The sequence below is a fragment of the Mya arenaria genome, chromosome 13, assembly GCF_026914265.1.
Source record: "Mya arenaria isolate MELC-2E11 chromosome 13, ASM2691426v1".
NCBI classification, from domain to species: Eukaryota; Metazoa; Mollusca; class Bivalvia; order Myida; family Myidae; genus Mya; species Mya arenaria.
In genome coordinates, this window is record NC_069134.1 from 19891700 (window position 1) to 19904588 (window position 12889).

Consider the following 12889-nt stretch of genomic DNA (forward strand, 5'->3'; position numbering starts at 1 on the left):
GCTGCATTGAAGTCCACGTGGTGGTGCAGAAATGACTTAATGAAACACATGCTGCAATGAAATCTATGTGATGGTGAAAAGTACCTTAATGGAACACATGCTGCAATAAAGTCCACGTGGTGGTGCAGAAATGACTTAATGAAACACATGCTGCAATGAAGTCTAAGTGATAGTGAAAAGTGACTTAATGAAACACATGCTGCAATGAAGTCCACATGGTGTTGACGAAGTGACTTAATGAAACACATGCTGCAATGAAGTCTATGTGATGGTGAAAAGTGACTTAATGAAACACATGCTGCAATGCAGTCCACATGGTGTTGACGAAGTGACTTAATGAAACACATGCTGCAGAAAGTACATGTAGTCGTGAAACAGTGACTTAAAGCAACACATGCTGTACTAAAGTCAATGTCGTGGTACAAAAGTGCCATAAGATTTAATGAAACAACGGCTGAAATGAAATCCTAATTAAGGTAGCACTGCTGAAATTTTAAGCACCGAGTAGCTCTCCGAAAGTATGTTTTGAATATCGTTTTTGAAAAAGAGAGTGTGTTTATGTAAAGTTTTCGTTTTTTCCCATGGACAACTTACAAGATTTGTGAATAATTTGAAGTATATTATGCTTGTGGATTAATTATTGCGGTTTACGAATGCATATGATGTTTTGTGTTCAGCCAAACGTGGATGCACAAAATGCATGATATAAAACATGAATGCATAAAAATACATAAAACAATTTGAAGTATTTTATCTGTCGTTTCGGTAGGAACTCTCAAAATGATCTCCACCATGCATGGCAAGAAACTATTTGATAAAATCATGTACGAATCACCTTTAACATGGAATTTGGTATTGGCGTTTAAAAATCCGATTTTAATGTTCAAATATCGATGATTGATTTGTCTTAACAGAACGCTCAATAGTTTCAGTGGCTATCTTTTCATCTGCCGTTTGTTTAATATCGAATCAAATCCTGGTCCAATCGACCCCATTGTATAGAGTGACACCTAATTCTTAACCACTCCATAATTTGAGAAAACCCACCATGCGAGTCGCCATGTAAATAAAGTGGATAGATATCTTGCAGTTTTTGCTCAATTTAATGTTGGGACTTAATTACTGAAGTGTAATTTAATAGTTTTTGTTGTTTATATTTGCTCTGGTGCAGATTTGTCGTAAAATCGGTAATATGAAAAATTAAGTGTTTAAAAAGTTTAATGGAGTGGTGGTATTAAAACGCGATACATGGTTAATTTAAGCCTTCTCAACTGTTGAAACATGGTTTAAAAGGGAATTAGAAAACTATAATGATATGCAGTGGTTTCCACTCGACTTGTGATGTACTGGGTTCAAATATTTCGATTTATTTAGGGTAGATACAGAGGCTTTATGTCCATAATGTGATAACAAAGCGATGATGGCAGTGAACTAGACGTGAAATGGTTAAATAAATGATAGCAAAACTGATTCAAACTGCGCCATAAGAAAGGCTGTATTGTCGAGTATAATAGTTCAATGCACGTATGTAATATACAAAGACGATACAATGTACTGGAGGGGAAGGAAGCTAGCAGAGTGTTTTGAATTTGATCATTGACCGTTCGTGTTGGATAAATATTGAATTTAGATATTGTAATATAAGCTAATGGTAAATAACTGGCATGTGGATATAAAATGATCGTATTTATTAGCATATAACAAGTGCTACAAATGAAGACCGTTTCTTAAGCGAGTTACATTAACCAGGGTACATTTATGTATATTGTGATACCATTAATGGATAGATTATTGTGAGCACAGAACGTAACATATACACGTGCAGTGATGGTGAAAGTTCATTATACATCTTACAGGATTACTGAAGAGTTTTAACAAGATCTTTAAACGAGATGACTCAAATGTTTCGGTTCGCAGCCTGAGAAAACGAACTTGGAAGGTTAAACGTTAACTATATAAATCGGTAAGATATAAACGTTTAAATGCTCTTATCTATCACGTGGTCTTCATTTGTAAACGAGACAGTAATCTTTAGTGTGATCACAAACGTTTGCAATTACAGCAATAGTTAACTTCTCTTTTAAAAAATCCTTATGTTTTAATTGAAACCAAACTCGGCGCTAACCTGTTTTCCATTGTCTATATAGTGAGACACATTTCCCTTAGTATTCGACCAACCTATCTTAAAGTTATTTACTTTAAATGAAGTGTTTTCATTGACCCCTTTGGGATACCCAGTTCCATTTGATAATCAAGATTAGATGCAACAACATTAAATGGACATGGTTAAACATGCAATTGTTGAAGAAGTTTTTAACGGACATGCTTATTTTTGGTTACATTTCAGTATATTCTTTCATTTTTGTTCAAAACCAAAAAGCTATGCTGTAAAATCATCTGGTCAAACTTTTGTAGTATTTTGTTCCTACTTACTAATATGTTTTAACAAAATGGAATGTATTTTGTTCAACTGGACAACTATTGTATGTGTTGTGTACTTATTAGTATTACATTATTACATTTGCATATAATATAAATGTTAGTATTTATTTCTGAGTAAATAAAACTATTTTACTGTAAATAACTATTAATAAGTCACTCTTGCTGGCACACATGCTAGAGAGGGATATTATGTGGTGGGCAAGAACCGAAGTACCAGGAGGATACCCCCTTGTCCGGCTTGGTAAACACACACACCAAACTCACATGAGCCCAGGTTGGGAATTGTACCCAAACCGCTTTGGTGAGAAACGAGTGCACCAGCCAGCCACTGCGCTAACCGGACAACCTCGGACGCTTTGTGAGAATGGAGTGGGCTAGCTACTTAATCCAAATAATTGTATGTGGGCGGATTTTTTGACAAGTTTTTTGTATGGCAAATCCTTCACGTTGTTAGGAATAAGAAAAAAATCCGTATTGAACGTCTTCTATTTTAGACAAGCTAACCACTGTGCCCACCGGATACATTTGAGTGATTTTCTTTTATTTTCTTGTAACGCCCTTATAAAATGGCAGATAAAATATGTACCTTTTTTAAAACCTACCAGTAAAGTACATCTTAAACTATGTGTACAAATGTATATGATACGTTATGTAAGCTAAATTTTATATAACTTCATTTTTTATAATATCGTCAAATTAAAGTTGTAATGTTGGTTTATTGCCTTATTATAGTCGTATTTACGACAGAACTTACCAAGCAAAACCCATTTCACATTTTTATGTTCTTGCATTTATGTACTAAAACTACTCTTCTTAATCTAGGTTTTGTTCATCTTATAACTTCCACATGAAAGTATTTCTAGGTTCAGTCTGTTATTGTATTCATTATTCGAATTTATGAACAACATTGTAAGGGGTTTCATTGATTTACAACTGTGTTTCAAACATAGCGACTACGGAAGCAAATGTCCACTGCATGTTACCAATGTTGTGTTGTTTTATGCCGAAACATATGGCATAACGCAAAAGTATGGTTTCATTAAAATTAGGACTACATTCTTTTGTTTTAAGTGTGTCTTTTCACACTCAAATGACCAATACTGTACATGTCAACATGCCAACGCCATGGTTGTCATTAATCCGTATCTACGATGTTTTTACTAAAAATGATGTCTACTACGAATCGGAGATCAACAGTGTTGTCAGCATTCTCTCCTCCTTCTAAAACTGTTAAGTATGTGTTTACGTAATTTATTTAATAATGCCATTGTCAAATTACGTGTGTTGTAAACCTTTAACTTCTGATGGCACTGTTAATATCCACTTCACAGTCTGGCGTGCAAACAAAATCAATTACGGTATATTTGGCTTTTAATTTAATATATTTAAACAGATAACCTTCAAATAGGGTAAATTATTCACCATATTATACTTTACTTGGGGGAATAAATTAACAATTAGGAGACATTGGAACTAGCTGATAATATCTTAAGATACAAACTTGCCATATAAATAAAACACGAGCCAATGGAGAGAAAAAACGTCTTACCCTTTGACTTATTTGGAATTATTTAACTTTTTTCAATAAGTTTTATTGATGTACGACTGTTATTAAATTAGTCTTCACCTAGGCTTGCAAATTGGCTGAAAACATTTTTGAAACTTTAATTGAGGCTCACCAACTTAAAGGAGCATTCATTAAACTTATGGTTCCCAATATTGATCATTATGATGTTATGTTCTTACGAAATGATTAATGCGGTACAACCAAGCAAGCGTGAAACATGAAATAAGAGGTAAATATGAACATGAATACATCGAGAGCCATTTAATTTCCTTGATTTTGCTTTATCATAGCTATGGGATCTTACGTTTTGGGATACATGTGTTATAAATGACAGAAAATTGTAAAACAATCGTAAGTTTTTTTCTCTGTCTTCAACACGTTTTATCATATTTAACATTTTGAAACAGTTTTTTAACATTTTTGGGGTTATGCTATTTTTGTAACAAATAAATAGGATTATAATATTATTCTGGTGATATTTTTTTATCATTTTCCGTGTTTGTTACATATTATTCTAATGCGTTTGTGTATCTTTTCTCAAAATGCATAGTTGTTCTATGTAAGTTGAAATGAGTAGGACAACTAACATTTTGATATATATAGTATAATGTATACAATGTTATTGTGTTAAGTAAATTGTCAAAAGCATTAGCTCTGCTTGTTATCTAAAATGAGGTGAAAGACTTCCAAGTTGCACTAACGTAAAATTATATGAAAAACGTTTCCCTTTCACTCCTAGCATATTTTACTTAGTCATTAAGTAAACTTTAACAATAACTTGCCCGGCTATAATACTTCAAGCCCGTAGAGGCAGCGCCTAAGGTCATATTAGACTAGTCAGTAATTACTGTAATGACCTGCACATGTGTAACATAATTGGAAGTAATGGGGTACTAAATTTAAGTAAAACAGTCACCTGAAGGCATAGCTTGACCTTAGCACCGTGTACTAACCATTACTGACAATCTCAAAAGTAATGATTAGAAACAATTGACGTGTTTGGTGACTTAAACAGCAAAAAGCCAATGACAGGGAACTACGAACACACGTGTGAGATTGACACAGGTGCTGGTCGTTTGAGATTTTATTAGTATTATTTGAATTTAATGTTACTTCCGGTTTCAGGGTGCGATGGGGCGGAAGTGGAGGCGGCGGGAGCAAGCGGCGATAGCAACAGAAGAGCCGAACGACTACAAATGGAGCTCACAGAGCTACACGCTCAAAGGCATCCTGGCCAGCTTCAAACTTCCGGTTGTGGTCCAGTGCCGCGAGGACACGGACGCACAGAACCTGCAGGTACGTGGACAACAATGGCACATGGTGGGAATGGGGTTAAAAGCTTATTTCTACTCGCACCCGGGCAAGGCCTATTCGGCGAGTGCTCCGATAAGATTGCTAGTCTTTTTAGGTTTTTGGAGCATAATGCACAGACATAATGTAACCCTGGTTAGAGCTGCCCTGGTTCACGTGCACGACTGTATAATACTGTCACACAGAACCCCATTTAACTTCCCTCAAGGAAGACGATTAGTAATTTAAGTGGTGCGGCAGGGAATCGAACCTGCGACCTTAGAATTGACAGTCAAGTGTGTAATCACTAGACCACGGATCCGCCGCAAGCGGCACATAGCATTTGTGAAGACAGCTATCAGGAGGTGTGGATGCCGTCGACATTTTAGAGAGATTAGGAGAACCCGCCCCTGCATGGGTTCGAAACGGCTACGACCTCTTATGTAAAACCCACGTAGCACAAACACGGAAATAACTGTTTCCACCCTCCTTTATGCAGTCATGATAATGTGCAAAAAATGGTTCACAAATGAGTGTAGAGTTTTTAAATATATATACATAATTAACGTAGGTAAATACCATTGTTGAACTTGGTCATCCACAAACAATCAATTACTAGCTGTAATTACTACAGTACCTCATAAATCAGTGGAAGCCCTTCCTGATAATTACGAACAATACATGGTTTTGATGGGTTTATTAGGACTTGAGGGTGTTTCCAATGAATCTTTTAAATCTGAATAAATGCTTTCAAGAGCATTAGTTTTACATTATTTCTCGGATATTGACGCAAAAAGGTAAATTTTATCACTTTAGAGGGGACGCGCGACGGGTACGCCCCAGTCTTGTGGATTTTATGTTTACATAACAATTCTCCGTTTGCAGAACTTTTTCTTCGACCTACGCCAGCCGATCCTCCTACACAGCCGCCGGACCAGTCGGAAGGTGTTCGCCAGGTGCGTGCGGACCGGGGAGGGCGGCACCGTCAAGGAACTTCTTCCGGAAGTCGTCATACCGGAGGACTATGCAGGTTAACCTCTTTAGTAACATGATTTTAGTGGTATTTTGATTGTGTCCGGCCTTCGTCCAAGAAATAGAAATTTATAATTGCAAATATTGCTCGGAAATCTGGCTTTGCCCTCGCATTCATATTTATTCAATGTTTCCATTGAACATAGTGCTTCACAATCTGAGCATGTCAAGTGCTTCATTTGGATGAACCTGAACATATCTACACTTAACTAGACTTGTAGAATACACATATGTAGATATAGAATATCGCGTGAGTGAAATCGGGGTCTAGCGACTATTTAAAAAAAACAATTTCGAAATATACAATGTACGTAAATAAAGGGAATATACTTTATTCTTTAAAAATGTGTCCATATATCCGTCACTATGTATACCCATCCTCTTTCTTTAACCATTGTACCAGTGTTATGCGGTGTTATATTTCACTAGCTGTATTTTTGTTTACCTTTAATATATTCAGTCTCGATCGTGTGAAAAGTAATTTGATTTCAGTTTCGTGTTCTCGAATATTTTTAAGTCCAAGTAGCACAGCATTTACGTGAACCGCGACATTAGATAATCAAACATCTTTTTTAAACTATCCCGAGTTCGATCCCCCAATACATGTATAATCATTTTCTCGTGACCTCTCAAAAGAAAACCAGAATTAATCGAGATTATGATTTTTTTTAAACATAATCAAAAAGAAAGATTATAGTAAAACGACAACGTAACCAAATAAGGTATATGAAAAGTGACAGAGGGAGAAAACTTCGGTCTTATGTGACCTGAAAATATGTGACCTATATTGTTATCATTTAATTAAGGGGTTTGTGTACCAAAATTGTATACTTTTGTAAACAGCCTTTTCCATCCTCAAGGTCATAAATGCTATATAATATTGTCGATTCAAAACCTTCTTACTTTCTATAGTGGCCGAGTATAAATCATTCAGACATTTTTTTTTATATTTTGTTTTGGTTTTCAGGCTGGTTCAAACTCAGCAAGGGCCTGGAATTTGCCAAACCAGTACCTCATAAATCAGTGGAAGCCATCGCTGAAACCAGCTCCGGGTTCTTCCTCTGTACCACGGAATTCAACGCCATTGTTGTTACGGAATCAGTCGAAGATGACGAAAACAGTTCGGCAAGTTTCGTACGGCCCGTCGTAGAAGGCGAGGTTCTACGGAAAACTGGCATCCAGAAATTGAATCGGCTCTTGCTTCCGGAGCCAGAGAGATCATTTACGCTTGACAATCGCTATTTATTGTGTATAGATGAAAAAGACTGTGAATTATTTGTGCCACTGTCACAGACGGGACTATTTTACGAAGTATCAGATGGTAATTTTGACAAAAATGATAACTCGGTTGTCCAAATTTCAGACCTTTTGGACGAAATGGTAGAACTACCCTTGTACGTCAGACATATTCTTGGTGACCCTCCGCCCATATCAAAATTTTATTCCCCTAACCTGAAACTAGTCCGAGTAATGGAAGAAGAGACGGTAATGGGTTCTACCCTGGAAACTGACGAAGAAGCTCTTCCATTGGAGATACAAAGCAACTCACCAATAAAGTTTGAAATTGCATTGAATACTCGTATGCTTCAGTTATGTAGTGAATACACTGAAGCTGTTGAACTATGTAACAATCTTTCTCCGAGTTATGTTACAGATATGAAGCTGGCAGTCACATTTAAACTTAAACCAGAGGAAGAAACAATCACCGGTGTCGCCGAGGGGCAGGATAACCCTGCTTTTTCACCAGACTCGAATGAACAATTAGATTCATTAACAAACTCAATGAGAACGACATTAACAACGAATTCAGCGGGGAAGGAGAGTGAATGTGGTGAAGAAGAAGCGAACTCGGAGTTTAACATCCAGTGGCAACCGACGCCTAATCCAAGTGCACGAAACACACCGGACAATACATGTGCGGAAAACGATAAAGAAAACGAGTGTGAAAGTGTCGATGGTAGTGTTGATACTGAACAAGCCAAGAAACTGAACACTGTTCTTGGTGGCCATTTCTTTAATACTGAACAAAGACCATATGAAAACATCGTGTCAACTAACATTTCACCGCCAGTTCAGTGGCTTTCCAAAAGTCTTTCAGACACAAATCTCGGACAATCTGAACAGAGTGAATATTTTGTTTTTAATTCAAATCAGACGGTGGATTCTGTTTCACCATATGACCATATAACAGAGGAGATAACAGATTTCTCTGTACGCCCGACGGAGGCAGACGTCAACACCGAGATATGTGGTTCCCCGGTCGTCATAGCTCCGCCCATGTGTTTTTCTGACAGTCTTAGCTCGTTACCTAGTACCATGACAGCGCGTTCCTCTAAGTCGTCTAATGTGCCTTCTTCAAATTCTACCGTTGCAAGCAGCAATATTAGTTTGTCAGAGTTCTTTTCTAAGGTCAAACACGAAAATCAAAATTTTAACATGGACGTTGACGAAGAAGGGCCCCCAGAACCAGTAGTACCTACCTATAGCAATTCCTATATGTTCACAGGAGATGTGTTTATCAGTCCGGACAGTGATGGCAGTACAGAAAGCCTCCATAGTCGCGCCGAAAGTGACATCAGCAGTCGAGGAAGCATCTGCGAGAGCTGGAATAGCTGGGAAGAAAATAAGTACCGGGTTGTGCGTAGGAAGAATATTCAAGAAATTCCAAGAAACGGTCGGACAAACCCACTTCCCGTGGCTATTGACAGCCGGTCTGACTCTGGCCAGGGCAGGAGTGTGTCCCTCTGTGATGACCTCATACACTTTGATGACCCGTCAAAAACGTCATCAACTAGCAGTATTGTCACATGTAAGGTTGCAGATGAGATGGTGTCTAGTTGTAATGACTTAAGATTGTCTTTAGACGAAATAACGCGACACGCACGTGACAGCCACGTGGAGAGCTCGTGGCAGGCATTCTGCCTTGAACGCTCCAGCTCACTTCCGGTCCGTTCGGCGTCAAAACCGCAAATTCGTGACATCGACGAAAATCAGTCTCAGAGTTGGGAACAAATAAGCCCACGGAGATCAGAAAGTAACTCCAACTCGCTGATGAGTACGCCTAGATATTCTGACAAATCTAAACATGTCACCAAACCGAAGGATTTAAGACTGAACCTTGCTCATGAGGACAAACTCCAACTGATATCTGACACGTGTTCAGAAGACAGTTCGCAGTATTCCAACCGCAGTGTTGACTCAGCAAACGAACAGTTATATTCTGGAGACAACTCTTTCACACTGTCGGAATCATCGGATTCATCGGACATGTCTGTCACTGAAGGTCCTGAGTCTGTCTTGGCCGCCATAGCGGAAATGAACGTCTATCTTGATCAGGTGTCAACAGGCGATAGTGCGAATCAGGGAAGTGCGCACGCGCAAGACTCTGCTTCAATCAAGCAGAAGATAAAGATTCAGCGTGAAATCAAACGAAAACAATTTGGTAACTGGAATGACAATGCCGTTATTATTTGAGTCATACCTGTTTTGCGGCCGTATGGTTTTGTTGTGTTACTTTGTAATAAATAATATGACTTGTAGAGCGTTTTATTTGAATACTTTCTTGTATGGGAGATTACTCAGTGGAAGTCTCCATTTTGTGTTTTTGGAGTTACTTAATTTGATATTGTATACTGTTCATTTATGGAATTAATCAAAATGAAATTCTTCGTTCTATGTTTTTATTTTCTGGTATATGCATTGTTAGTAGGTTGAATATACAGATTCCTTATTATTCGTCACAACACAGGGAACTATTTATAAATCATATTTGAAAATAAGGGCCCAAAACAGAAATGCCGAAAACAAAAACTCTGAAACGATAAGCGTATATATAAGCATAACTATATATTTAATACGGTTTTCTTCCTAGAAGTCATATAATGCAAACTTAATGAACTTGCACATAAATGTGTACCTATATGCGCTTTATTGGCCCAAAACGCCATTAGACGTACTCGTGAATTTTGCTACAATGCTTTCGAATTTGCTTAGATAAAATTGATATAAATTAACACTTGATATTTTACGCAATTACGATAACCTATATATGGTGTATATGTCCTCGGCACTTATTTACGGACTAATTAGTATTGAGTATTATTCAATTGTTCGCTTGCTTATAGTCCACAGAACGCTTTGGCACTGAATATATATTTTGTAAGACGAACTGATTGACAAAGCTTCGATTTGATTAATTTTTAACAAATGTAAATTTCCAAAGTTCAAAGTTTTGGTTAGATTCTAACCTATGTCGAATGGGCCCTCGCGACTAATAATCCGGAGCGCTCACCATTGCGCTATTGCACATACATTTTGTATTCCGCTATCGAAAAGAATGATTTTTTGTTCACGCATGTTAAATAACATGAATCCACGTAACGATGCAATGCATAAACTTTTTTCTTAAAGCATGACTTTTTTGCAATAAAAAGGTCGGGTATGGGTCATGGTGAGTGTTTCTGGGTCGGATGGGTGTCTTGGTAAGAACTGCTGGGCGGGTGTGTGTCTGGATTAGGACTGCTGGGTCGGATGGGTGTTTTGGTGTGGACTGCTGGGCGGGTGTGTGTCTAGTTTGGGACTGTTGGGTGGGTTGGGTGTTTCGGTGTGGACTGCTGGGTTATGTGGGTGTCAGGTAAAGGATTGCTGGGCCGGTTAAGGTCTGGGTGAAGATTGTTGGGTCAGTAGGTATCTTGGTAAGGACAGCTTGGTCGGGTGGGTATCTGGTTTCAGACCGCTGGGTCGGGCGTGTGTCTATGTGACGACTGCAGCGTTTGGTGAGTGTCCGGGTGAGGTTTGCTGGGTCGGGTGTGTGTCTGGGTGAGGGTTCCTGGGTCAGGTGTGTGTCTGGGTGAGGGTTGCCCGGTCGGGTGGGTTTGGGGTGAGGGTTGCTGGGTCTGTCGGGTGTCTGGTTGAGGGTTGCTGAGTTGGGTGGGTGTCTAGGTGAGGACTGCTAAGTTAAATGGGTGTCTGGGTAAGGATTGCTGGGTCAGGTGGGTGTCCGAGTGAGAATTGCTTGGTCGGGTGGGTGTCCGGGTGAGGATTGCCTGTTCGGATGGGTGTCTGGGTGAAGATTGCTGAGTCGGATGGGTGTCGCGATGATGATTGCTGTGTCGGATTGGTGTCCGGGTGAGGATTGCTTGGTCGAGTGGGTGTCCGGGTGAGTATTGCTTGGTCGAGTGGGTGTAAGGGTGAGGATTGCTTGGTCGGGTGGGTGTCCGGGTGAGGATTGCTTGGTCGGGTGGGTGTCCGGGTGAGGATTGCTTGGTCGGGTGGGTGTCCGGGTGAGGATTGCTTGGTCGGGTGGGTGTCTGGGTGAAGATTGCTGGGTCGGATGGGTGTCCGGGTGATGATTGCTGTGTCGGATGGGTGTCCGGGTGAGAATTGCTTGGTCGGGTGGGTGTCTGGCTGAGATTTGCTTGGTCGGGTGGGTGTTAGGGTAAGGATTGCTTGGTCGGGTGGGTGTCCGGATGAGGATTGCTTAGTCGGGTGGGTGTCCGGGTGAGGATTGCTTTGTCGAGTGGGAGTCTGGGTGAAGATTGTTGTGTCGGATGGGTGTCCGGGTGATGATTGCTGTGTCGGATGGGTGTCCGGGTGAGGATTGCTTGGTCGGGTGGGTGTCTGGGTGAAGATTGCTTGGTCGGGTCGGTGTCTGGGTTAAGATTGCGCGGTCGGGGGGGTGTCTGGGTTAAGATTGCGCGATCGGAGGGGTGTCTGAGTGAAGATTTCTGAGTTGTATGGGTGTCTGGTGAGGATTGCTGTGTCGGATGGGTGTCCGGGTGAAAATTGCTTGGTCGGGTGGGTGTCCGGGTGACGATTGCTTAGTCGGATGGGTGTCTGGGTGAGGATTGCTTGGTCGGGTGGGTGTCTGGGTGAGGATTGCTGGGTCGGGTGGATGTCTGGGTGAGGATTGCCGTGTTAGATGGGTGTCTGGGTGAGGATTGCTGGGTCAGGTGGATGTCTGGGTGAGGATTGCCGTGTCGGATGGGTGTTTGGGTGAGGATTGCTTGGTCGAGTGGGTGTCTGGGTGAGGATTGCTGTGTCGGATGGGTGTTTGGGTGAGGATTGCTGTGTCGGATGGGTGTTTGGGTGAGGATTGCTTGGTCGAGTGGGTGTCTGGGTGAGGATTGCCGTGTCGGATGGGTGTTTGGGTGAGGATTGCTTGGTCGAGTGGGTGTTTGGGTGAGGATTGCTGTGTCGGATGGGTGTCTGGGTGAGGATTGTTGGGTCGGGTCGGTGTCTGGTTGAAGATTGCTTGGTCGGAAGGGTGTCTAGGATAGGATTGCTGTGTCGGATGGGTGTCTGGGTGAGGATTACTTGGTCGGAAGGGTGACTAGGATAGGAATGCAGGGTCTGATGGGTGGCTGGGTGCGTATTGCTATTTCGGGTGGATTTCTGTATGAGAAATTGAACAAATATTCTGCCTGTAGACGACAGTCGAATGTCGATTTAAGAAGGATGTGTTAGAGTTCTGCCCACGGCTATAAGTTGATTTGAATAAGATAGAACCGACCGCAACCCCGTGCAGTTCAAAGTGGAATTTAATAGATTTACCCTCAT

At 40.5% G+C, this 12889-nt stretch overlaps 2 protein-coding genes across 4 annotated transcripts; one reads left to right on the forward strand and one right to left on the reverse strand.

Moving 5' to 3' along the window:
- The first annotated feature begins 1117 nt into the window (after positions 1-1117).
- On the forward strand, positions 1118-10006 carry LOC128212948 (uncharacterized). Of its 3 annotated transcripts, none has more exons than XM_052918359.1 (4): positions 1118-1963; positions 5135-5305; positions 6185-6329; positions 7299-10006. In XM_052918359.1, the coding sequence occupies exons 2-4, from the start codon at positions 5141-5143 to the stop codon at positions 9803-9805; spliced, it is 2817 nt and encodes a 938-aa protein (XP_052774319.1). In that variant the 5' UTR covers positions 1118-1963; positions 5135-5140; the 3' UTR covers positions 9806-10006. The 3 variants fall into 3 exon arrangements, with proteins under 3 accessions (XP_052774319.1, XP_052774320.1, XP_052774318.1); XM_052918360.1 differs by lacking the exon at positions 1118-1963 and adding an exon at positions 4220-4238; XM_052918358.1 differs by lacking the exon at positions 1118-1963 and adding an exon at positions 4250-4360.
- A 943-nt stretch (positions 10007-10949) lies between these two features.
- Positions 10950-12889, reverse strand: LOC128215100 (proteoglycan 4-like). The gene is made up of 4 exons (XM_052921823.1): positions 12884-12889; positions 12275-12724; positions 11377-11950; positions 10950-11251 (listed from the first exon to the last, which is right to left on the reverse strand). Exons 1-4 carry the CDS (start codon positions 12887-12889, stop codon positions 10950-10952), a joined length of 1332 nt encoding a protein of 443 aa, XP_052777783.1.

Excerpts from the sequence above, each read along its gene's own strand:
- LOC128212948 (XM_052918358.1), top strand. The coding sequence starts at position 4,337 with ATGACAGAAAATTGTAAAACAATC. Across the intron at positions 4,361-5,134 it reads CAGAAAATTGTAAAACAATC|GGTGCGATGGGGCGGAAGTG; the intron begins GTAAGTTTTTTT and ends TTCCGGTTTCAG. Across the intron at positions 5,306-6,184 it reads CGGACGCACAGAACCTGCAG|AACTTTTTCTTCGACCTACG; the intron begins GTACGTGGACAA and ends CTCCGTTTGCAG.
- LOC128215100 (XM_052921823.1), bottom strand. Across the intron at positions 11,951-12,274 it reads CCAGACATCCACCTGACCCA|ACACCCACCCGACCAAGCAA; the intron begins GCAATCCTCACC and ends ATCTTCACCCAG. Across the intron at positions 11,252-11,376 it reads CCAGACACCCATCCGAACAG|CAACCCTCAACCAGACACCC; the intron begins GCAATCCTCACC and ends CACCCAACTCAG.